The 25896-nt window shown below is 42.6% G+C and overlaps 1 protein-coding gene across 7 annotated transcripts in view; it reads right to left on the bottom strand.

The window, feature by feature from the left end:
* The window catches only part of atrnl1a (attractin-like 1a), a 104369-nt gene that overhangs the window by 55025 nt on the left and 23448 nt on the right, over positions 1-25896 (bottom strand). For 4 of the 7 annotated variants that reach the window (XM_029835531.1, XM_029835532.1, XM_029835536.1 and 1 more), the window contains exons 11-22: positions 23889-23973; positions 22610-22821; positions 21917-22035; positions 21341-21457; positions 20249-20381; positions 18130-18317; positions 17767-17980; positions 17502-17693; positions 14418-14648; positions 14154-14291; positions 8334-8427; positions 5772-5824 (exon numbers count right to left, since the gene is read on the bottom strand). In XM_029835531.1, the coding sequence (XP_029691391.1) occupies positions 5772-5824; positions 8334-8427; positions 14154-14291; positions 14418-14648; positions 17502-17693; positions 17767-17980; positions 18130-18317; positions 20249-20381; positions 21341-21457; positions 21917-22035; positions 22610-22821; positions 23889-23973 (1776 nt within the window). The remainder of the gene's footprint in view (positions 1-5771; positions 5825-8333; positions 8428-14153; positions 14292-14417; positions 14649-17501; positions 17694-17766; positions 17981-18129; positions 18318-20248; positions 20382-21340; positions 21458-21916; positions 22036-22609; positions 22822-23888; positions 23974-25896) is intronic. The other 3 variants (XM_029835533.1, XM_029835534.1, XM_011603144.2) reach the window with 3 other exon arrangements.

Genomic DNA, 25896 nt, shown 5'->3' with positions numbered 1-25896 from the left:
ATAAATACCCCCCTCTCTCTCACCCTCTCCCTCTGTGTTCCCAGTATTTCAAGGCGGCTGGGAACTGTTGGGAAAATCAGAGTTTAAAAGTTCATCTTTGCAAATCACAAACCCCATTTGAGAAATCTGACAAGAGTTTCATTTATGCAGCCTAAATTACCCGCGTACAGGTGCAAAAACCTGCTCAGGATGGATCTCAACAATGTATCGCTAAAGGAATTAATTAAACCCCGAAGAACTGGAATAGAAAAGAGCCCCTGTCAATTTTTCCAATTCACACATGGGTGATCTCATTACCATAATAAGCAAGATGATTCAGCTTATATGAAAGATAACACTGATGGTGACGGGGGGAGGGAAGACAGAAGGAGAACGCCCTCATCCGGAACACAATCTGAGATTTCTCCTCCAAGCGGAAACACAATACAAACATGAGCTCCTGACAAGGATGCTCTGCCAACGTCTGTCACTGAGCTTTCATTTATTGCTCATTAACAGCCTATTATTTTCCATTTGCAACACCTTCCTGAAAGACCGCTGGCCTGACGCAGCGGCATTGCCTCAGTGAGAAAGGGCAGTAAAGCCAAGGGCGGCACTTTCGAACTATCAGGCTTAAATGGGGGTCGTGGCAACTCAAAAGTAATATATGCATGAGGGCAGGGGACCCCTATTTGTTAGAAACTCACTGGTTTGTGGTGACCTAATGTGGGTGTGAGCGGTGCCCTTTACACACTGTCGTGATTTGTGGGTAGTGGCTGAGAAATGAAGATGATCTGGCTGTTTCCTGTGCAGGATGGCTGGGTTTATCCTGAGGAAAGGAAAGCGGCTCAAACAACTGAGAGGATCTCAGGAAAGAGCCCCTCCTTGTCCTGTTTAATGCCCTGTAAATATGCTCCGTTAACTAATTGTCTGGTAACGGGAGGATTTTTGTTGCCCGTTAAAGCTTAGGTTAAACAAATGGTTACTTAATGCAGCAAATATGTTATTATATCACTTAATAGCATTGATTAACACGTCACTTGAAAGTGAGTTACAGTCCATGTATATTTCATTTATGTATGTTTTCTCTCCGAATATATTGTATTGTTGCGTATCAAACGCTTCCTGCAACTTGCTCAAAGTGAGCTGAAATCAATCATATTTAAGTCTGTCAGGGCTGGAAAGCTGGCAAAAAGAAGAAAAAAGATTTTGGCCTGGGAGGACCAATTACTCCATGCCGGATACGCATCCAGACCGACTGACTGTCAGCAAATATTGAGGCATTGTGGACTGACGCCAGATCTCAGTCTAATGAAGGACCTCGGGCTAAGAACATTGTTGAGTGGTGATTACTACCATACAAGTATTCTGTGGTCTGAACTGTTCCCTGTGTTTGCTGCGTTCTATTATTGGGCTTGTTTTTGATATATTGTAGGATATTAATAACAAATCTAACCATTTGTGGTATTGCGTCAGTGATACTGCCATTGCTTTATCTTCTTATCTCTTTATTTGAACATTGTCCAGTCGTATTTTGTGTTGTTTCATCACTAATTGACATTTTAATTGGGTTTGCGAGTCTGTCGGTACACATCTGAGTCTCTGTTGTTTGTCTGACTAAGCTTTGCAAGTAGGCCTGGGGGCAGTGTGCAGCCCAGACTGGGGACTGACTGGTGTTAGCTGGTATTGCAAATGACTGCTGGTCTTCCCAGTGGAAGTGGTGGGACAATTGGTGGCCACCTCTAATTAGATGTCCCAGGCAGCTGACTGTGATGGAATAGGACAGCGGTTTCATTAAAGTCTCGCCCAGCTGACGGCTGCTCGTAAATGCTCGTCTGACTCGGGGCAAACTCATTAAATGGCAAACTCGCTTTTAATCGGCTGACTTGAGGGCTTAGATGACAGCGTTAAGTGAACCAAAGTGTAGCTTTCGTTACACCAGAATGAGACGAAACTACTCTCCCTCACTTGGCTATGAAACATTTGTGACTTTTCCTGACTGTGTGACATGGGTTCCTTTTGTATGGTTCTATAGCGATAGTAAGATGTAGTGATAGGACTTTGTCCTGGTCGACCACTGTTACTGATAATACTGACACTATTGTGTCACCATTTGATTACATATTCCTTTAATAAGGAAATCAGTAGGGACAAAAAAAATTCAGCATTTTTAAAAAAAGTAAAAGCACTGACAAATAGAATAATGAGTGACTGAGTAACAGGTATGAACCGTTACTCGGTACTTAGACGGAAGCACTTTTGACAGAAATTACAGCCTCCAGTTGTATTTCTGCACATGTAAGAGTATTCTGCCATTTTTTGCCTCTGTTTTCTCCTTTCTGTCCAGATGCTCTTAGTTTTTTTACTTTGTTTTTCATCTTTGCCATAAACACTTCATTTAATCAAATCAATCAATCAGTCCTCTCGAGCACTGTCGGATTGGATGGAGAACATCAATGGAATGCTATTTTCAGGCCTCTCCAGAGATGTTTGAATGGGTTCAAGATAGGGCTTTGGCTTGGGGCCTCAAGGGCCAAAAGAGCTGGACTGAAGACAGTGTCTCCCTGAAAGGGGGACCTTCTGCCCACATGATGCTTAGCATTATGAAGAAATTAATTTATCCGATGAGAGTTGTTTGTCTTGTCAAACGTGAGAATGTTGACCTCCTGGAACTCTCTAGTTGTTCCATTTCAGAATGATGGAGACCACTGCGCTTCTTTTACCCAGGATCAGCGTCTCTACGCGACCCTCTCCCTGAGGTTGGGAGGCAGCTCTGTTTTGCCATCATTCCTTGGTTTTGATATGTGTTATCAGATGGGAGACGAGAGGATTGTGTCTTTCTAATTGATGTCCAGTCGATTGAATTAATCACAGGTGGACTCCAGTCAAGGGGTAGAAACAACTCAATGTGGATGGAAGGTCCACAAAGTTTAACTTCACGTGGTATCGCAAACAGTCCCCATGTTGATGCAACGTGTTAGCTGTTCTTTTTTAAATGGATTTGCGTAAAATTCCAATGGTCCTCTTAATTTTCCAGCTGTAATATGTACGAAAAGCATGAAATAAATTAGGCCCATTACACTCTCTGGTTGCAGCAGAGGTCTTTTTGCACAAACATAAACACAGTATGTTTGTGAGTTGGGCCATTTACCATTCCTTTAAAGAGGCCAGGCCAAACGAATATGAAATAAGCAGAGCTGTTCTTCCTAAACACCAACAGTTTTCGCCCACAGAGCGCAGAGCCACGTTTATCTAGAGACAGATCCTCCACAGAATCTGCTTCTATGCTGGCTACAGGTTCTGGTTTATTGTCCTCCTTTTTTTGTTTGCCTTTAAAATGGAGCCATTTTTCTTCTCTGATTTTATTTTAATCTAAAGGAAAATGACAGGAATTGTGAGGTCACTGCTCCCTATTTGGCGTTTTATTCAAGCCGCATAGTTTAAATAAGCCAGGGTCTAGTTGGTTTTTCTGTGCTATATTCTGGTTTTAAATGTGGAGGCTAAAACTGAAATAGAGTGGTTCACTAACGAACACTCTATGAAAGGAATTAGGTCAGAGTTTAGTACTGGAGTCTGTTGGGGCTTTTGCAATGGGACAGCCAGATTAGTTCATAAAGAGGAGAATCTGAAATATGGGGCACAGCTTTAAGTTGTTTTTTTTTTTGCACAGACTTTGCAAACAACTGTATAAAAGTTTAGATTAACCAGTTTGAATTGTCCACAGCCTAATTCTGGCAACACTTTCCACTCTAACGCTCCAGTTAATCTCTCTGCTTACAGCTGCTTGCTAGATTTGTCACTTCTTGAAAAAGAAATTATGGTAAATATGTTTAAAATCTGCAGCAGAAAAGAGCTGCGTCTCGTATAATCTGCAAGTGATTTTACATAACTGAGATAAAGCCCCGTCTTATCAGCACTTTGCCTCCAGTGACATTTAAGGCTAATATTGACCTCAACCATTATTACGGCTGCTTTCCTTGGAGGACCGGGGAATCAATGGCTTTTGAATCTGCAGATCCTCTCTGTGTGCGTAAAAGAGAAAGTACTTTGCGCATTCATGCGGGTGCCTTTGAATGTGCTCGCCCTTGTTCAAACAAAGCTGACTCGGTTTGTGGACAGCGGAGGAGATAACATCACATTAATGACATCTGAAAAACACATACACGTGGACACCTCTTCAGCTGCAGCCATAGAGATATCAAAGAGGCGGGCACCTCTGGACTCAAACAGCTATTACAACTTGTTCCATGGGTTTTTTGCGCGTGTGTATTCCCATTGCTCCGAGCCCTTTTGCTGCAGTGGACCAGACAACTGCATTGGTGCCACCTAGTGCTTTCACAAATCTTCAGAGCGAATCTGTGCCGTCTGAACTGCAGTAAAAATATCCCTATCCAAGAGGGGAATGTGACTCACCTCAGACGGGGTTACTGGCTCGGAATTTAGATTTTTAAACTTTGTCTGATCCAAAATGTTGGCTGGTTTGGATTGGGACATTTGAGAAAAACCCAGCTCGTCTTTGACTGAATGAAGGCCATGACAAAGAACTGAGATTCTCTGTCCAAAAGGATTAGAAAAGGTGAACTCACGCTATCTGCCAGCACGTTGATGGTGTATTTGATCACTGTAATCCAGGATATACTCTCTTTGATCGCTGCTTCCTTTTCAAGACTCAAACAATGACAGTCTTGCTCAGTTTAAATAGCTTTTGACATTGACTTGTCGTGGACTTTGTTGCACTGTATTATAATTCTGCAATTTATATCCCGCATCAGTGGGGTGTACGTGTGTGTTTGAGAGATACAGGGCCAGTATATTCCTGTGTGCCATAAAACATCTGTTTCGACTTCTTGTGACCTTTAGAAACAAAACCAGCAATCTATTGCAAATGAGCTTAGTCAATGTGAACCCTGTGAGCATCTGAGACAGAGAAGCAAAGGTCTGAAGAAAGGTACATGTGCAGAATTCCTGTAAACAACTGCAACTTAACACTGTTTTTATAACAGGTTTACCCACGTCACACAGGATGAAACAACCATTTTACTCCACAAGGAATAGTGAATGCAAGCATATTAGCAAGAGTGGTAGATGATGATCTTAAAATTAATACAGCTGACCTTTCATGCTCTTTCATTTTCCATCTATAATCAGATTTGACAAACCACTGGCCAATCTGATGCCAAACGACACCCATAAAAGATGGGACAATCATTTATTCTGCTTTTTCAAATGTCTTTTTCAGCCTCAAACCAACTGTTTTGTTTTACTGAGATTTCATTGGATTCTGTTAAGTGAATTGAATTTTAGAAAATTATTAGCTGTGATTATTAAAAATGTGACATCATTTAAAAGTGCACCCAAGCTATTCTTTCTTGTGTCGGAAAGGGAAGGTATTGCCCTCGAGAGATTATATGGTGCAGTTTATTGTAGAGAAGTTAAAAAACAAGTATAAAACACAACAATCAGCTTAAGAATTCTCAAGAGAGGTCACGGTGTTACAGATTTTCAAGGGTCGACCATCATGTCTCTCTCAAAAATAAATGTCACTTAAGTTTCCCTTGAAGGTGAAATAGGTAAGATTAGTTGCTAGGGAACAGAAAAGCTCTTAAAGTCAACAGATGAGTTGGATAATGTTCAACACACAAGAAAATAAGACTGGATCCCAGTCAAGAAAGTTTCTATAATAATTTCCCAAATTCCGTTGTTTGATTGTAACCAGAAGTGATTTTAATCCCTCCTCTGCCTATATGGTCTTTATGCATTGGACTCAGGTGTAGAGTTGGCAGAACACTTACAATAGCATGTTCCTCTGAGAGGGTTTCCAAGGTAACGGTTCTCTGAGTCACATCTGGACAAACACAGTAAGGGAGAAAGAGATGAAAAGGGTCAAGAAAAAGAGAAGGACAGGAAAGAGTGCTCATTATTACACAAAGAAAGTTAGACTAGATTTGTGCAAAAATAAGTTTTTGGTACATGTTGACTTATTTGTTCAGACGGTCTGCAGATGGTCTCTTTGTGTGCTCCCGCACAGAATTATTTGAAAGCTCGTGCATGTTTCATAATCTCACTTTTTTGTATTAATCTGTACAGGCAGAACATTAAAGGAATGGTGCATGCTTTAAAAGATTCCAGTGATACATTTAGTGGTTTGGAAAACATCTTAAATTGCCACGAGAAAAAAAAAAAGGAAATATATCAACCACTTTATTGAGGGACCCATTGGGAAAATACAATAATCAATGAGGGGGGAAATGAGGTGCCGATATGCTGTTGTTGGTATCTCACTTTCATATTTCAGACTTTTATTTGCTATTTACTCGGACCAGAAAGAGTATGACTTTCATTTTTAAGCAGACGCATGTTGATGGACATTAATTGGATATGGTTGGACAATGTGACATTTGGATTACGGGTGGGGGGAAGAAAACCTTTTACTGAAGCATAATTATGTTTTTGAAAGGATGGAACATATTCATAAAGCGAAATAAAATGAAGCTTTCAAAAGTCATAATGGAGGCTGTATTGGTCCTGAAGAGCAACGCAGGGAGAATTCAGCAGCAGGCCAGATACGTCTCTCGGAAAAAAGGATCAGATTTACTGGCTGCTACAGGCACACTTCATTTACCGCAACTGTTCCCCTCGCTGTCCAGTAATGTCGGGCATGCCTCCAGGGTGAAAGGTCACTGGTGATACATACTGTCAGATTTATATGTGTTAAACCTAGCGTACGGAGTTGCAGAGCGGGAGTATAAGTGGACATGCAGGCAGATAAGATGAGGAGAGGGTGTGCTTTTGCTCCCTTGGGCAACACTGAAGTCACGGATGCCAAGCTCCAGCAAAAGACGACAAACACTTAAGCTGCTTTCAGAAGCCTAATGGGGGAGAGATAAGGTGTGAGTGGACCATGGAGCAGTGGACAGCCCGGTCACCTGCAGAACACTGAGGCAGCTAAACACAAACCCATCCTTTGTTGTGTTTTTTCAAACCTTTATGAGCTGTGTTTATGAAGGCCCCAACCTTCATAAACACAAGTACGCAATCTGCTCATAATGCGCACTCGGTGTACGACGTACATTGGCCCCCAATTATGCTTTAGTACAGCTGCAGAAGAGGCATATTAACAAAAGCAAACACTCAGTGAGATAATGTAATCAAATCAAAGGAATTGCTGAAGATTTTAATAAAGTGAACGTGTTCAGACTGGATGCACTCGGTTAAATTAAAAAAAAAAGTCCACACAGCAATCCATTAACATTATAAAAACAACGTGCACACTTTGTTAGCAGAGTGAATACAACGTTCCGTTTGCATCCGCAGCAACGTTGGCAGACTTAGTTGCGCGTGTCACAGTCATCCCTGTCACAGTAATCCCACAATTAATGCAGACTGATGCCCCCAGTGGTTCCCGCACTGGTTGAGACCCTACAAACAGGGAGTGTCTAGGTTTGCCCTTTTCCCTCCTCATTTCATGATGATCTATACTGATGCATTGTGCGATAGGCTCAGCACGCTACGCATGGTTTAAATTTCACACTTTGCAGTCTGACGGCACCGCAAAATGAAAAACACCCTTAATGCACTACAGAGAATGATGTCTGACCCAGCAGTACACTCATTCTCACATACATAAATATGCAGCCAGTCATTCGCCGTAACCTGAGGGTAGGTGAGAGCCACCCCCGACAGGAAACTGTTCGTTCATAATCATAACGACAAACAAATGGCCCTGCACTTGGCAGCTCACTTTGCTGCGACGCGAGAAAAACAAACAGCACGGTGAAAAGAGAGGAGGGGGCTTGGAGTTAAATTGAAGGTGAAAGCAAGTACAGAAGCAGCAGCAATCACGCACAAATGCACCGTTTCTGCTTTAAGCCTCTGCCGAGGCTCCTATATTACAGTGAAATGTCATTCCAGTACAAATCACAGTGATTAAAGAAAGTCCGCCTTAAATATTAAACGATTTAGTGTTTGTTTTTAATGATTTGAATACAGGTTAGAGCGCTTGAACTTGACTTTAAGTTTGGACGGTAAATATGTGGAGCCAGTCGGCGTTAGGGAAGGTCAGATGGTGTTGAAGTTCATGTTGGGCATGCGTGAGGCAGCAAATGGTGACAATAAGCAAATATCAGGCCCAGGTAAGAATCAAGGCATCTCCCCATGCATATGAACATCTGCAAGACTTTCATTACAGAAATGGCACATGTATCAGACGCCTCACCAATGACATGCTCTTGTTCTGTTATTATCTCTGTAGCTCTGTGTGTAGCAGGCATTCAGACCCAATTATGACCAATTATGAACAGTGGCGTAACTTTGGCTAAAGACCTAAACACACTAATTAATAAGAGTGTACTCACAGTTGACAGTGATCTCCTTTGATGCCTTTGGTGGTACAGTAGCACTTCCCACTGTTGACGTGGCACACGTTGGCATGGTTGTTACACTTGCAGGCTGCAGAGAACAGAGAAAGGGGGGGGGGGGGGGGGCAAGAATGTTTTAGACCGTCTTACATCAGGGTCCCCAGACACGCTGTGTCATGACCACTGACAAGCAATTTATTTATGGACATCTTGTGCTGAGAAAACCTCTGTGAATCAACCAAGTGGTGTCTGTCTACCAAACCAAGCCAAACTATTAATGTTACATAAAAAGGTGCATTCTGAAGTAACTTAAAACTGTTATAAGAATAAATGAGTGAACTAAGCATCCCAGTTTGGGTGACAAGAGTGCGATCATGAAGCTAAAAAATGCTGATATCATCTAAATCACACCTATCGTAACCTGTGCAGGGTCCCTGAACAGAACTTGCTCTTTCAGCCCACTGCTTTGGCTCATGCTAACATAATGCACAAAAGATGCTTGTTCTTGGGGTGTGTTTGAATGGGTGTGTATGTTGGTGGGAACTGAACCATCTGTCTGCTCCTCTGAGTCAGAAAAAGATGGGTAAAAATGAGAAACAATCTTCCCTGCACCTCTATTTTCAAGGGATGGGAGGGGGGATGGGATGTGCAGCCATAAAACTCAACATAACTCAAAGAACTATAAGGCAAAGGTCCATATACACCAACATTATTCCAAAGGTTTGCTTTCATGTGTACTTGGACTTAGGAATCAGTGAGACTCGAACTACCCACGCAGATTCTGAATCCTTCCCAGCTGTTGTTAAATGTCCCTGAGTGGATACATCAAACACATTCTGATGTTTCCTTCTGCACGCAGCAAACAGGAAACTGCTAATGATGCCTTAAAAATCCTCTTGCAGAAAACAGCTGACCCATGTGAGGTTCGGCACACAAACCTGACGGAAGAAACGGAGCTGAATTATTGGGAAAGCCGAGTTCAATTTCGACGGACAATCCCACACCTGATGACCACCATCGGATGAAGAAATCTCATGAACGGAACGCAAAAACCCACCTCTAGATGCCTCATTTATAAATAAATGAAGTAACTGCCACAGGTTGCGTCTGAGAGGTTCACCTTTGTGAGGTCGTATTGTGATTGAATTAGTGCAACAAAATTTGTGAAATGAGCTGAACGTCCTGGTGGAGTACCAAGATAAAACCCGAGAAGCAACAAGTTCTCACCTACCAGAGGTGCTGATTGAGTTTCCATGAAAATCACAAGATTCTTTTCACCGAAGAAAGTGTGCACGCTCCCAGGTGCCTACAGCTTAATGCACTGCTGCTTCTTGCACGTTCTTTGCACATTTTGTAATACAATCTGCACTTGTGTGTATGTGCATGAACACACCCGTAATAAAGGAGTAATTCATTGGCATCCGATTTAGATTTCACTTTTTCCACTGGCTGGTTCCGAACAAAGATTCAGATCTGAAACTGGCTGGAATTTTGGAAGCACTTTACAGGTAATCTTGCACTCTCTAGCCTCCGTTAGCACGATGAGTTGTGTGGTTTTAGTGGGAGTACAAGATCAAGTGTCATAACTAAACGTCATACAGGCCTTTTTATTGAATATATCATAATAGTTCTTATTAAATGCAAAAACAAAAAACAATCTCCTGTCATAGAGATGTAGCAAATGGCTACTTCTGAAAAAAAACAGTGATGTCAGTTGAATTCCTTTACTCAGATTTGTTTTAAGCTAAGCTGCTCAGAAACACGCGTTTCACCACTTAAATCACGCGTCCAAGATGACACATAAAGCCAAATATATTAAGTGTACTTTGTTGAGATCGGGACAAGATTTCTGAATCAGACTCAAAGCCACATTGGGAAAATGAGATTACAGGCTGATTGAACTTGTGAATTAACTAAAACTATCTTAGAATGCCCGTCCCAGTCCTCTCTGGATACTCTCATGATCAGCATCACATTTTATTCTTGGATGCACCAAAGAGGACAAAGGGCCTCTTCATGCCTGTTCATTCAACGTTCTTTTCTTGACCCGGTTCGAGGGTCCAAGGACAGAGGACGTCACATCTGAACAGATTGTTTTAATGATTGGCTCACATAAATGCATCGGTAGTAAATAGTCACATGTAATATACATGTTTAAAAAGGAGAAGGAAGTACTTTGTCTGTTCTTATTTACTATCAATCTTACATTTATTTAATTGTGTTTATTTGAACTTGGATGTTCAAAATAAAATGATCAATCTATTACATTCAAATTTAAAGTCAGTGTGAGCTGGTGACTGTAAATGAAGACTCATATTAGCTCATCTAGTCAGACATCCTTCCGGCAGTAGGTGAATGATTGTCAACGTCCCAGGAGACGTGCGTGTGTGTGTATGTGTGTGTGTGTGTGTGTGTGGGCCTCGGCCCGAGTCCGCCACTGCATTGCTATGGAAGTTGAACAACAGCTGGCTATGCTTGATCAGTCCCACACTCCCACACACCCCAATCTGTTGCCGTCTCTGGATGCCACTGCCAGGTTGCCAGTCTCATGCTGAGACAACAATCAACATCTCTTTCTCCTGAACTGAAAAGAAAACTTGCCAAAGCTCCAGCTGCTTCACTCAAATTAGAGACAGAATGTAGGTATCTGAACAATTTAGCTAAACAAGGTAATGAGAGCGGGGGGGAAGGTTGACATGCCAATGGCCTGTCAGGCCATTTGATTGGCTGTTCATTTAAGCAAATTGATACACAAGCGAAGAAATTTTAAGAAAAGAACCATCTCCTGGTTCAGGATCGATGGGTCTTTCATTCGGAATCATGTCATGTCCCCCAAACAGGAAAATAAGTTTAGAATCAAAACAAAAAAGTTTTGGGTAAAAGTTTCCGAGTAAAGCTTCGACAAAACAATTCAGCGCTGTCCACTTGATGATGGACATAAATGCAGTAGGCAGCATTGGGTGCTTCCTGCAAACTGCTCTTCTTACCCCTCAGCAAACTTTGACTGGTGTAGTTCTTATTCACCGCAGTGACAGCGGTGAGAGCGGTTCAGACCATCAGCGAGGTGCTGCAGAGCCGGAGACAGATAGGACATCGGAGCGAGGCAGTGAGAGAAAGGCATGCAGAATTTATCGAAACAATAAAGGTGTGTGTGGTGCGAGACGCCAACGGCCAGCAAGTGTCTAAGTCTAAAACAGCGATGATGTAAAGATGCCTGAGAAGAGTTCAGAGTGAAGCTGTACCCAAAGGTTTCAAACAGAACCGTAAATTCATAAAATTAAAAGAAATGACCTTGTGAAGATAAATTGGGAGATCAATTTATTCCCAGTGACACTCGAGAACCAACTGCAGGGACCTAAACATGCAAAAGTACCACAAAGTAATCCTGCTAACTTAAATTTATTAGCGTTATAAATGGTTTCTGTCAAATTTGCTGAACAAAAACCGCTTCGACCAGACAAAGACAGTAAGTTGTAGGTAGTTAAGTGGAAACTTCAACCCGATTAATGGTGGTCTCTTCTCAGCCGCAGCAGTACTGGTCTCCATTACACTGTTGGTAATGACTGTCTCAGGACTCAGCTCAACCACGCTGGCGGATGAATAATTCATCTCAAAACTGGGGTAACGGTTCAGGCGGCATGTCACCCAGGCACCAGTTTGTAGCCAAATGGAGGATGAAACAAAGCTGTGTTGGAGTGTGACACTGTGGTGACATGACTGGTAACTCCAGATCCATCTTACTCATTCACAGTGCTCATAGATGAAGCACGTCTTACACAATGATGGCTTTAATATTTCAGTGTGAAGGAAGAGCAGGAGAGTGCACTTCCCTTTAAATACAAATGTTTTCTGTCCCCCCACAGGAACAAAACAATGACAAAAACTTCATCAACTATGTGTATCTTCTCCTCTGAAGGACTACCGGTAACAAAGACAGGCAACGTGTCGTCCGCTTAATGTTGCCAAGGTGAGAGGTAAATTCAGAGAGACTAAACACACACACACACCCCGGATTTGACAAGGTTAGTTAATCACCTGTCACATGGACAGGTGTCGAGACGCACTCCCCTCTCCTTTGTCTGTCCTCCAGCCCTTCTTCTGTGTTTGCCCCCATCTCCACCTCTATTTCTTTAGTGCCTCTCCGTTCAAGGGTGATATTAACCTTGTATATATATCTCGCCACGTGGTTTTATCTCCTTTTCCCCGCCTTTTTCTCTGCCGGTCTTTTGTCTCCATTCCACCAGCCCTTTACTACCCTTGTCAATGCTTCCATCCTCTTTGTAACCTTATGGATATTTTCCCACAGTCCCTTTATCATTCAGCCCTATAATCATCCACAGGTCATTGGGTCCCAACAGTTTAGTCCAAGGTAAATCTAAATGGTCCATTAATACAATGAGGATGCTGGAGATTGAAAGAAAGATGAATGGATTGAAGGAGGGATGGGAACATCATTAGCACTATTATTTAATTCTTTAAAAATCTCTGCCTGAGAAGGCTTGGATATAGTCCCATACTTTGCTATATTTTTTTTTCTCTGTGTATTAAACTATAAAAAAGGAAGAAATGGAAAGAAAGAGGCAGAGAGAGATAAACAGATTTGTTAAACAAATATGGCATAAGGCGTACAGAGAAAGAGGCGTGAAAATGTGTCAGGAGAGAAACAGCAGACAGGATGTTAAAAGCGCATGCCAAAAAACGAGGAGGGATGGATGAAATAAGACAGTTATTAAGCAGATGAGAAAGTGCATCAGCAGCACACGGAGTCCTGTTTGGAGGCGGGGGGGAGGAAAAAAAGCCCAAAAATGCGTACATCTATCAGCGCTCGCTGCGAGAACCACCAGGGACAGAGACACCAGTCAGCCCAGGAAATAAGAAAATGATTAAGAGCGATTTAATATTGTGCTGCTGCCAGGCCAAAACGCACATCTGTCACAGCCAGACTGATGCCACTGCACCTCCTTCTGCCCCCCCCCTCCACTCCAGCAGTCGCTCAGTCATTCATTACACTCGTTTTCACCCACCGACGTCAGTATCCTCCCAAAGCAGGCTTTTTATGTTTGTTTCCCTGGCTCCCGCGTTCCGTCATTGGGATAAACATAATCTGTCTTTAATGTTTTCAGCTCTGAGATTTGCTGTTACTGCGACGGGGGGGGGGGGGGGGGGGGGGGGGGGGAAATCGCAGAAGTTGCAAACGGATCTGATACAGCAATACGGGGTTGCATCTCCGAGCCCACATTAGCATCACCTGCCTTCCTCAGCAGATTGCTGGTATCGGTTCCTGCTCCAAGTGGTTCAGAAAAAAAATCCAAATTTGTCGCTTGCAAGGACAGTAATCGTATCGACTGCGACCGCAGACCCCTGTGCAGTTACCTCCCGTTTTGGAAAACTATCATTTATCCCAATTCCACTAAAAATGGAGGCTGGGGCGTTTTCGAAAAGGCGTCACTCTGGAAGCCATTTTCAGAATTTCAGGGACCGTGAACCCACAGCGGACTCCCACAGCCCGCCGTGCAAGACTCAGCTTCTGGGGCAAAGTGAGCAGAAACCTGCGCTCGTACAGGTGACTCACATGACATTCCCTTTCACCAAACCAGAGGAGTCCAGGCTTTTAACCAGGAAACTGCGGGGCGCCATCATGTGGTTCTGATTTTAATTGTTTTTGACGAACAGTGATTATTTCATTACTGTGGGAACTTGTAGCATGATTTTTCACCACTTAAGTCTTGTTGGGAACAAAACTGCAGTACAGGATCACCAGCAGGTGTGTCTGAAGCTCAAATGAAACATGATGAAGTCCACCACCTTTGCACTCACCATTGCACTTCCCTCCATTGATGGGATCGCCGTAGTAACCAGGCATGCAGCTCTGACAGTGCGTCCCGGACGTCAGGTTTCCACAGTGTTCGCATACGCTGCTGTTGACACACCTGCTGTGACCGTTACACTGACACGCTGTCAAAAACAACATACACAATCAACGAATAGCTTAACACGTAAACAGAGTTCCAAAACATTTGGACACGTTTTAATGGATGATTAAGGTGGTATATCTTTAAAAAAAAACAGCCGTTTGTTTACCAGGACACTGGATGAAGGCCCAGTTGTAGCCCCTGTCGGATGAACACAGACTCTGATCCAGAACCATGTCGCGGACTCGTGGTCCAACCCTGGCAGCTGCGGTCTTCATCGGGCCCCTGTAGGAACCTTCCATGCAAACACCTTTGCCAGTGTTGGTGGGATCGCCGCACCATCCACACTCGGCCCGCTCCAAACACTCCGCACACGTCCTCAGACCTGAACAGTTCTGAGCTGTGGAGGGATTTGGGAGGGATGGTTAATGGTCTGTTTATCTTTTACTGGTTCTGGGTTTAATTCTGGCTTGAGCAGTAATGTTTAGTTTGTGTTCTCACTGGATCTGTGTGGGTGTTTCAGACCGAGGGTGTGACTGCGTGCTCTGTGATGGAATGATGATCTGTCCGGTGTGTATTGCTGCCCGGCAACCATTATATTTGTTCTTCCAAATCAACCGGATTTCCTATTGCCGTCTACCACTCTGTTCCCGGTCAACGCAAACCGTCTGTGAGGCTTGAGCGAAACATTCCCAAACACCCCAAACCCATCTACTGTTCGCAGAAGTGGAAAGATGGTTCTGTTCGAAATGTCGGCTACAAGCCACCCGAAGGTGAGTTACAGTAAAGTTCGTCCTTCGTATCCCGTGAGGCCACTGCGAAGGACGGCATCTTCCCGCGGTGGAAGCTGGGTCTGCCGTTATAGCCGGAACATGGCTGCTCATTATCGCCACCCACAGTTTCTGAAACTTAAAAGTATTCCTGATACTATATTTGGTCCGTCTTTTCTAGTGGTTGCAGAGCTTGTGCAATGCTGGCCATTTGTTTTATCACCGTGTGACTGGATTAGGAGGTAAATCCAAAAAACTCCTTTGCCGATGCATTCATGGACCCAGAAACAGGTCTGACCACCAATAAATTCTGTTTCCTGTAGTTGATGTGCGACGTAGCACAGTGGGGTTGAAAGATCTGTGATCGAATTTATCCAGCTTTAACAAACCACACCTCCTGTGATATAAACTACCTTCCGACACACTCCATCTTCCTGTTTCACCCTCAACACATCAAACAACATCGAATTTTGTTTTTCAGCCACTCCAAACGTCGAGAAACACATTTATATCCATAACGGCAATGTGACATTCAAGAACACTTTGCTGATGCAAATTTAAAAATGAGATATTCGGTATAGCGTTCAATACCTGAAAAGGATAATGATGTCGACCGTGCATTTATATATGTACTAATCTATTGTGTTTTAGCAACAACGGTGGCCTTGTAAATAAACATCAGCTGTCTTTCTCTCAGATAAGCGTTCGGTAACCAAGCAAAGATGATGAATATGCACTTTAGAGCAACCACAAAAATATGGCTGTGAATGCACAGAAATTCCAAAGGTCGACGGAAGTTAAGCAAGACGTGGTCTCTTAAAGCCCGGTGAGAAAGATTTGGTGTGCCTCATTGAGCAAAATTAGCATTTTCACGAGGGGTTGTTTTTCTTTTGAACACCATCCATTTCCATAAGCCACATATCTCCATGCATTTCTTGCTGCGTGTGTTGCGGTGAGCCGGCCCTGCTTAAAAAGCACCTCTCTGTGTGTTTGCGAACTCCCGGTGTTGCATTATTCAACCGTGGCAACGTTGATTCATTTGTTTCCCTTTTATAATTAGAAACTTATGCTCTCCATTTCTCAATTTCTCTTTATCTCCCCTGTTTTAAATATTTCCTCTTCTTTTTCTGCTCACTAAGCCATCTTTCTTCAATGCCGCACGTCCCCTCTTAATTTGATGTCTTCATGGATTACTCTGCAACACTTTAGGCACAAAGAAATTTCCCGCACCCTTTTTCTTTCCCTTCCTCTCTCCAACTGTGCTTTCCTCTCCAGTTTTCACTTTCACAACCTCCCCTTATGTTCCCTTTCTCCACTTCTGCCTGGATCCTTACTGTAGCTAACATTTCAAAGGGGGTCAGTTTAACACAATATCCCTAATCCACCACACAGTGGGCTTCTCTTTGCCAAAAAGCACATATTTACATAACCAAGAGGAGTTTTTAATATTCAATAAATATGCCAGGCCTGTTTATCTTTTAAAAATAGAATACAAAAGGCAGCAAATTGTTACAGTAGGTTCATAAGGTGAAATGTCACTAAACCCAATGAGCTATATAAGAAAACCATCTTTAATAAAGTTAGCAACCACTTTTTTTTGCGTAAATATTTCGGGGTTCGGGCTAGGGTAGAAAGAAAGGTTGAAATGATAACGTGCTAAAACCCTAACCTGTAGAGGTAACACCAAAGCAGGTCGTCGCTGAACATAAGAATATACTGTACGTTCTTAACCAACTCGCCTGTTTGAATAACGTTTCATACAGTGATGCGGCAAAGAAAGAAAGAATACTTTGATCCATCACATTGACTTGCGGGTTACTTTATAGGTAAGCCCAGACACACTCCAATAAAACAAAAAAAAGAGGGAAATGAAATCAGCCTTTTGGATGTTTACAGGTGTCGCGTCTGATAAAATCTCAAAAAATTCTCTCCACACAGTCGTCTCAGTGCCACTGTGTTCATCATAACAGGTTTGACATTTGCCGTCCCTGGATGCCACATATCGTCTGGCTTGATCTTGCGCAATCCATTTGATCCTGCAGGACTTGACAGTTAGCATCACTGAAGCCTGTAGCATACAGATCCCTGAGCCCCGATACATAATACATCAAGTGTAAAAGCCATAAGCTGCCTTCCCCTTTGCTCAGCTCATAGCATGTAAAATGCAAAAACAGCACACTCATATGGTGGAAGGAAGACTCAGGCACACACAAAGGGATTGAGTCCAAAAAAATAAGTGTCGGTGTGGAACTGGGGATTTAATAAAACTAACAGTCAATGATTCTTTTTTTTTTGCAAATGCAGAGTAAAGAAGTACATGCACCTCTCTCTCTATATCGTGCCTCAAAACTTTCACATTTGACTTGTCTTATCAGATTTGGTAAACATTAAACTCCTGAGAGATGCCAAACCATCTCCTAGACTTGTAGAGGCTTCATCTTTTGGTTCTGAAGATGCCCAGACATTAGCAAATGGCGTCTCACCGGTACAGTCCTGGGTCTGCCACTCCAGACACTGTCCATAGGGGAAGGAGATGACGTACGCTGAGGAGTCAACACAGCGCTGAGTGCTGCTGCACCACATGCACTCCGTCGGCTGGCTGGTGCAGTTGGCACAACTGGTTCGCAGCGAGCAGGGGGTCTTACAGGGGCGAGCGCTCAGACTCTTTGGACCTGCTGAATCCAAATGGTCACACAATGAATGAAAGGTCCTTTCTTAACTGCGGACTGCCTGCATTTCCACTCTTACCTATGGGTTTTTCACAGATGAGGCCATCGGTGGTGGACGTGCAGGGGTTGGCTTTCAGACCAGCCACTTGTGCTCGCTCCAGGTAGGCACAAAACCCCGAGTCACTGGGCTCTCCAGGCAACCACCGCAGGCTGGTGTTGGTGAAGGGTGACATGTCTTCCCACGCCCAGTATGACACATTGATTTTCCTCAAACCCACCCAGGGAGATAATGTCTGCGGGGACAAAAGTGCGGACTACATGCTTCATTTTCTGATGATAATCTGACTTGAAATTCATTGACTGTTTTTTTTTTCTTTCAGAACAACAATCTCATTTAATTCACCTAATTCAGAGCACAATAATAGTCTTTTCTGCCACCCACCTTTCCTTGAAGCTGGTATTTTTGCAGCTCTTCCAGGACAAAATTGACCCGTTTGTCTGTGAGCAACGAGGCTATATTTCCTCCCAGGTTTTTGCAGTAATGCTGGGTGTTGTCGTAGCTCTCTCTGCTCGAGTTTATCCTCAGACAGGCCTCCCCCACATGGTGCCAGCCCTCCCCACACAGCTGGCCTGCACACAATAACACAAATAATCTGTCATTATCCCATTAATATGGTAATATTGGATGACAAATTCTTTCATCTTTGGGGGGGGGGGGGAAGGTTGTTGCTGACTTTGCTTGCTTGTATGTTTATGCAGGCTTATGCAAAAGCAGCTGGACAGATTTACATGAAAATCTTAGCAAAAGTGGGTCTCAGCCCGGCTCACAGCAGATCCCAATATCAATAAGTTTTAATGTTCAATTTGTCAACAAAGGAGCTGGAGAAGGAGTAGAAAAGAAGTTTGCAAGTTTCCCAGATGAAAAGAGGACTTTATGAAAATGTTCTTTTCATTTGCTTTTCATCCAACTTTACAATCTTCAAAAACTGTCAAGGTGAACATCCTGTGTGATACCTGTCACGATTGAAGACAGACATGCAGCTACAAAACGGTTGCTTTCCTTATGAGGATTGTTCGGTTCGGGGTCAACATCATTACAAAGAAATGCTAAATTAGCCACAATCAATCTGCCTCCACATACCACTTCAGTTTATTTTGGAGTATAGAGACTGATTACATGATTGGGTCTATAATGGTTTCCATCGCCCACCTTTTCAAGCCACAGAAAGGAAAATATCTGATTTTGTTTGTTGCCTCAGATGTTACTCTGACAAAAACAAAGGGAGGATAAAAATAAATTATATACAGATTAGGTGTTACAGAGTTATGTAAAAGAAAATCTGAGTGAAATAGCCATGCACAGCAAAAAAAAGGGTCTATGAAGGAAAACTGAAGAAAAAACAAAAAGATGAAAGGAAGCAAGACTTTCTCTGAATTGTATTTGAGGACTTTGCCTGAACTGAGCAAAAGAGACAATTATACAAGCATAAGAGTCTGAAGAGGGAAGAAAAGAACCAGAGGGAGGAGGGGGATTCATTCTGGGGTTTGATGTAGACAAAAGAAAGCAGGCACTGATACAACAGTATCCTCAGCTTCATGCTACTGCGAATTCTGCTCTCAAAGAAAAAAGCTCTGACAACAATACAACACGGACTTGTAGAGGCTCATTTATGGATTGTAAATAGCACGATCTCCATGCCCAAAGCCATACTAGAGCTAGAGTCAGAGAGAGAAGTTCTAGCTTACAGCTCAGCAGTATAATGTGTGGGACAGATCACAGACCCATAATAGGAACCTCCATTAAGCTCTTCTCTAATTGGCCTACTTGCTGGTGCAGCTATAGAAACAGATATGTGCTGACACTTGTGTACTGATCCATCCCTGTTTGTGTACTGTATATGCAAGAGAGTGATGGCACCTTTGTAGGTGTGTATGCGTGAACATTTAAGCAGCTTTAAAGCAGAAATAAATATCAAGATCCACTGGGGAACTCTTGAATATCTGTAGATATGAATGCAAACAGACAATCAGTGCTGCCATAATGCTCCTAGAGTCTCTGCCCATTCACTTTACTTATTTCACTTTATTTTTTTTTTCTTTTGAAGATAGGAATTATTCATTACAGACAGAAACACATGATAATAACAGTAATACAGTGTATTTTCTATCATGGGTTTGGGAGACCTTTCCCACCTGCCAGTGATGAAAATAACAGCATTACAGCAAATGGAACTATCCCATCCATTATAGTTGGATATAGAAAATAAATCCTTTCCTTGATGTCTGCCATGGTATCCATTCTTACAACAATGGGGTTTAAAGAGTTCATGATTGCTAATAACTACATCAGCACAATTATGTCTTTGGCACACATATTTATAAAGTACTTATGGTATGTATATTAATATATATATATATCTACCAGCCACAGTGCTGACTGTCACAATATCAACCTGTCAAATTCAATTTCTTTTAAAAATTCACTTCTGCATAAATGTGTTAGTTTTAGTCTGTGTGTATTAGTTTGTGTCTGTGTGTTTGTGTTAGTCTGTTTCTCTCACCAGGCATTGCTTGACACTCCTGCTGCTGCGGCTCCCACTGACAGTTGGAATTGAGGGAGCAGCTCCTGCAGTTGGCTAAACGGAAGCACTCCTGCTCCTCCCTGCGTTTACACCTGGACGAGTCTGACACCGACTTCACACACAAAAAGGGAAACAAATCCACGTAAGCACCATCAACACTAATGCAAAGAACTGGACAGTAATCAGTATAAACTGCCATTAAACCTGAAGGGGGATCCAATTTAAAGGGGACACCGTTCAAGAAGGGGCTGAACAAATAAATAAATACTATGATAAAATGGGATGGGCTGTTTACTCAGTTTATCCTTATTTTCTAAGCCTATTATATTTTGCTCACAGTTTAATGAGTTTATAATCTCAGAGAAAACAGTACAGTATATTAATTCTGGTACTTCAAGAGAAATTAAATTAGAAAATAAACTATACAGGATTGTATTCCCACTTCGCTTGGAAACTGTTATGTATTCTACACAAAAATGGGCAGATTATTTATATCTCCATCATTTGTTTTGCTTAATGGTGCAATAAATAAAATGTTATAATATATTTGCTGTCAAACATTACATGATAGTGAGGAAACTAGTAACAGAGAAATTTAGAGGAATTTATCATTAAATCTAAATCATATCCAGTCTGTGCAAGATGTAGATGACTTGTTGGGAAGGACATGGATTTGATCACGAGCATTTCAATATCAGAGTTTCATTCTTTTAATTAATACTAAAATGTATTATCGTTTTGTGTCGTCACAAAATGAAAACACAATTAGAAAACTAAGGTCGTTACACTTGACGTTCCTTGTATTTTCTGTTCAGTTTCACAGCATGTTCCTCAAATTCTTGCACACTCGATGATTGTCAAAAGCGGTAATGATGCGATTATCACAACCTAATGGGACTCCGCAGGGAATTAGTGGGGGAAAAGATCATCAGAAGCACCTTGATATCTCTGTGACTCGAATTAGATTTAATCTACTTAGAATAACAAGGATTCACACAGAGACTGATCTGAATATGCAGCCGTGACCTGGCCTGCACCTTATCAGTAGTAACAATATGAGAATATACACACATGTCCCCTCCTCCGCGCGCCGTGCTTCCACAGGCTCAGCTGATGGCTGGACAACATGGACGGTGGGGGGGACAGAGACAGAGCGCCGCCATGCTGCTGGGCCAGCTCCAAAGTCAGCTAGACACAGACACACAGCCATGCAACAGTTAACGTGCGATCCAGCATCGGACACAGACAGAAGCAGGATAAGCAGTAGAAAAGACAAAGCATGGCTGAGATGGGGGAGGAGAGAGAGAAAGAGAGAGAGAGAGAGCACCAGTACAGTCCAGAAATCCACTGGGACAAGTAAAAAATATGACACAACATGGAAATACAATGTGATAATGAGAGGACATTTTCAATGAGAGAGAACACATCACGTCTTCGTTATGTCCTGGTGTCTCTCTGTTGTAGCTTTACTTGCCAAATGCTCCAACTCCTAATGAGCATGATCCAGACTCACAATGGGATGGATTAAAGGTAGCGTACTTGTGTGAGGAGGCATCATCCAGATCCAGCTTTGAAGCTTTTTACATAATCCCTGATGACAAACCTCCACATATATGTTGGAGGGTTTGATTTTAAGAAGCGACTCACCACGGTGCAATTACTGGAGGCAGAGATGCACTTCCTGTCCTCGCACCATTGGCAGCCCTCAGTGTTGGCGGTGCAGCTCGCGCAGTCAGAAAAGCGGAAACACCGCTCTTCCGAATTGTCTGTAAGGCAAAAATCACCTCACCATGAACCAAATGGATGATCAGTTCGGTGTCATAACTTCCTGTTCACCATAAAGTTCCATGTTTGAGTTTGATCAGACATCAGGAAAATGCCTGTAACATAGTCAAAGAGACAGTTATATCTGTATTTTTTATAGCTTTCATTTCCTCAATTTGGTTAAGTGGTTTGAATCGTGGCATCATTCCATCCATTAGCAGCGAACATCACACAAAGCAAAGGACCCAAAGTGCTAAAAAAACAAAATCCGGGAAGCTGAAAACTTCACAGCGCGGTCGCTGAAATCCATCTGACAGACAGAGACAGATGGGGGGAAAAAGGGTCTTATTGAATCTGATTGCTTCTAAATGAGGTAACTGTTGCAGCTGTGTCCTCCTGCTCCTGTAATTACACCATTCCACCAACTTCAGAAGCCAGATCGGGATAATTATCATTTAAAACACAAAATGGCCTCCTGAGAGCAACACTTTCCAGAAAAATATGCTGAGAGGACAGTCAAAATATTTAGAATGAAGTAAATAAACAAGTTGGAGTCAGAGCTCCTGGATAACATACCAGTAGATTTAATGCAGAAAGCAGCAGGAACAACCTGCTCTGATGATCTTGGCTCCCAGGCCAGACATCTACCGTTGACCCAATGGCAGCGAACCCCGGGGCCAGCAGCAGCACACGCGATGGGGTTAGAAAAGGCCGGGCAGGATGGAGGAGTGTAGGCCAGCACATCATTCAGAAGAGGGCCAGAAAAACCTCCATAGATGTACATGGAACTGGAGATGATATCAAAAGAGATACGTGATTAAAACAAACCACAATGGGGACAGAAACAAAGCTGGAGGCCATACGGGGCAAAACTACAGACAACGACACCTGGGAAGGAGGTAAAGATGGCAGGGATGAGGTCAGATGGAAGAAAATGTTAGATAAATGCAACAGAGTAGCAAAACCTTTGAAATGAAAGCTGGACTTGGGTTTGGTGGTGGGGAAATAAGCTGGCCTTTTCAAGTTCAAAGCTGACATTTGTCTGCAAATCTTTGCCACTGTAAACAGAGTGTAAAGGGCTGCGCCATTAGTTCTGAGTTCAGGGAAAAGTCAGGCATCATGTTGGGGAATCTGCTCAAGCGTTGCAGAAATATCTCATATTTTTTTGGTATTTTATCCAATTACAAGAAAAGCTCTGGTTTTTGATTTCAGATGTGATGACCCAGTATGATGACATTTAAAAAGGACATTCAAGAATCTCATTCCCTGCTAGTTTAACTACTAAACGAATTATTTGGGGAAAATGGCAGCGAGAAGGCCTCAAAAACCACAACGGAGAAAACTTTTCGAGTCAGTATAATAGAGAAGTCCAAAGAGTCAGAAATGGAAGGTGTGCAAATAGCACTGCAGCAATGAATGAAAAATAAACAAAAAAACAGAACCGAGTGTGAACAGCAGGAGAAACAGTCGCGGTGCAAGAAGTGAAGTGGAGTTTCTAAAGCATCAGAGAAGTCAACAGTGGGAGAAATGACAGAGTACACTAAATTTAACATTGAGGTAAAAAAGAGAGAGAACAATCCACACAGAATCTGGGTAGCAGCGACGGCGAGAGAAGCCCGAGACAGACTGAATTCCAAAACTTAGAGGACACTGCAAGACATCAAGGAAATGTTAAAAAAAAGAAGAAGTGGGGAATGAATTATTCATTCGAAATGGATCAGTTGAATATAATTCACCAGCTGTATGGATTCTTTGCAGGAACTGACTAATGCTGTAAACACTGATAAAGAGCCAGCTGAAATTCACCATACGCAGGAGATATACAGTGGGAGAAGGTGGTGCAGTAAACGCTCACCCGTTGCTAACCACAGCAGAATGTCCAAACCGGTTGATGTCTCTGTGCAGACCAGGTCTGGGGAGGACGGTCCACTTATCACAAGCTGAAGAAATAAGTGCAAACATTTTTAAATATACATTTAAGCATGAAGTGTGACTTTTAGGCTATGGAACCATCATTTAAGTGGCTGCCGTGGCAACTAATGGTGATTAAACGCTGTTATTAAAGTGCCGCGCATGCAAATGTCGTCCGATGTGTCTTGTAATTTACGAGGACATCTCATAAATACGTGTTTACTCTACTCCGAGTATCTACATTATACATGCAGGTACAGTATGCAATAAAAGGCAGGTCACTTGAGGATATTTATTATCAAATATATCATTCTGGGGGATTAACAGATTTTTATCATCTTAATTGGCCCCTTGACCATCAACAAAAACAGGCTCAGCTCTGGTTTGAGTGCCTCACTGACTGCAGAGAAGCCAAGTTCTTCCACACCAACTGGAGGAAAACGCTGATATGTGGAGCTGGTTATGTGCCTGAGGCCAGAAAAAAGTTCCCTAAACTGCTGTCAGAATGTTGGAAAGTCACCTATTCCTCAAATGTCACTGCATTATAGGATTTCTGGAAAAAGTGCACTCATCTAAACCACTAGAAGACACGTGTGGGTGATATATCGATGGTTTCCAAATGCAAAATCTATCAGCATCTTTTTCGCTTTAACTGAGAAGCTAAATTGTCGTCAAATGAGGATGAATTGTGAAGCCTTGTGTGTGCAATTTATGCTAATTTGTAGAAGACTGAAGAAATAATCCACAAGACCATACAGTGTCTTAAAGCACCATCAAGAATCGCTAGTGCTCTCAGCTCTTTATCACAACTCTCTGATGTTTGAATGACCCTTATGAGTACCGGTACATCAATTTATAGGGAAACTGCAGTGTGTGTGTGTGTGTGTGTGTGTGTGTGTGTGTGTGTGTGTGTGTGTGTGTGTGTGTGTGTGTGTATTATAAACATGCCATTTAGCAAAGACAAGTCTTCCTGGAACAAAAATGGAGTGACAGGTAGTGGAAGGGGGGGTGTGACCAGGTGGCTAATGAGCTCATTAAGCAGTGCGCTGGGTTTGAGCGCTTGTTTAAGAGCAGGAATAAGCCAGAGGACACGATGACAGTGCATGTGGGGGGAGGCCAGTCTATTAAAAAACTGACAGCAAGCTCGTCTCCATTAGAGGTTAAAGGTCAATCAAAACATGCTTCGGAGCAACGCCAATATGATCAAGCTGAAGATGTTTTTTGACCAGGCACAGAACACGGATGCAAAATAAGCCAAATAAACACCAAATATGAAATAAAGTGTATGTAAAAAGTCCCCTAAAACTGAGAGGAACGGATAATTTGATTCTTAACTTTGATTGCACCAACATGAAACTTTAACTGGCGTCATTCAAATAAGGAGAAAGTAACTATAAGAAGCATCGCTATAACGACCTGCAGAGGGCTGCTGTTCCCAACAGGTGCTCATAGGTCAGTCTGGGGATGTGAATGTGCAATAGAAATTTCTCGCAATGTTATTATCGCTGTATTGTGTAGGCGCTAATTCAAAGTGGCACATCTGCTCAGTCACTCAGGCTGTCAGACAAACTGCTGCCATGTGACTTTACACTTCTGCTCTCTCACTGTATTATGCATGTATACATTCCATAGGAAGAGTACAGAATTATTCCATCCTGTGTGCTTATCTGGGCTCATGTTAGAGGAGCAGTGATTTAAGCGGGGTCCCCCAGACCGTCCTCCCTCCAGCATGATCTGGGTCCACATCCAGGTCTCCAAAACTAAACTGCAACCAATCCATAGCGAAAACACTTACTTTTGAATAATAATTTTCAAAAATCTGTATATTTTACAGCATCAGTGACTCCTGATCTCTACAGTACCCAACCCCCCCCCCCCCCCCCCCCCCCCCCCACACACACACACACACAAGTAACCTGCAAAATCAAAAGATTTCAATCAGTGACAAAACC

Source organism: Takifugu rubripes, chromosome 4 (genome assembly GCF_901000725.2).
Source record: "Takifugu rubripes chromosome 4, fTakRub1.2, whole genome shotgun sequence".
Classification (NCBI taxonomy): Eukaryota; Metazoa; Chordata; class Actinopteri; order Tetraodontiformes; family Tetraodontidae; genus Takifugu; species Takifugu rubripes.
The sequence above is the reverse complement of the archived record's forward strand: the minus strand, read 5'-3'. Positions and strand labels throughout refer to the sequence as shown.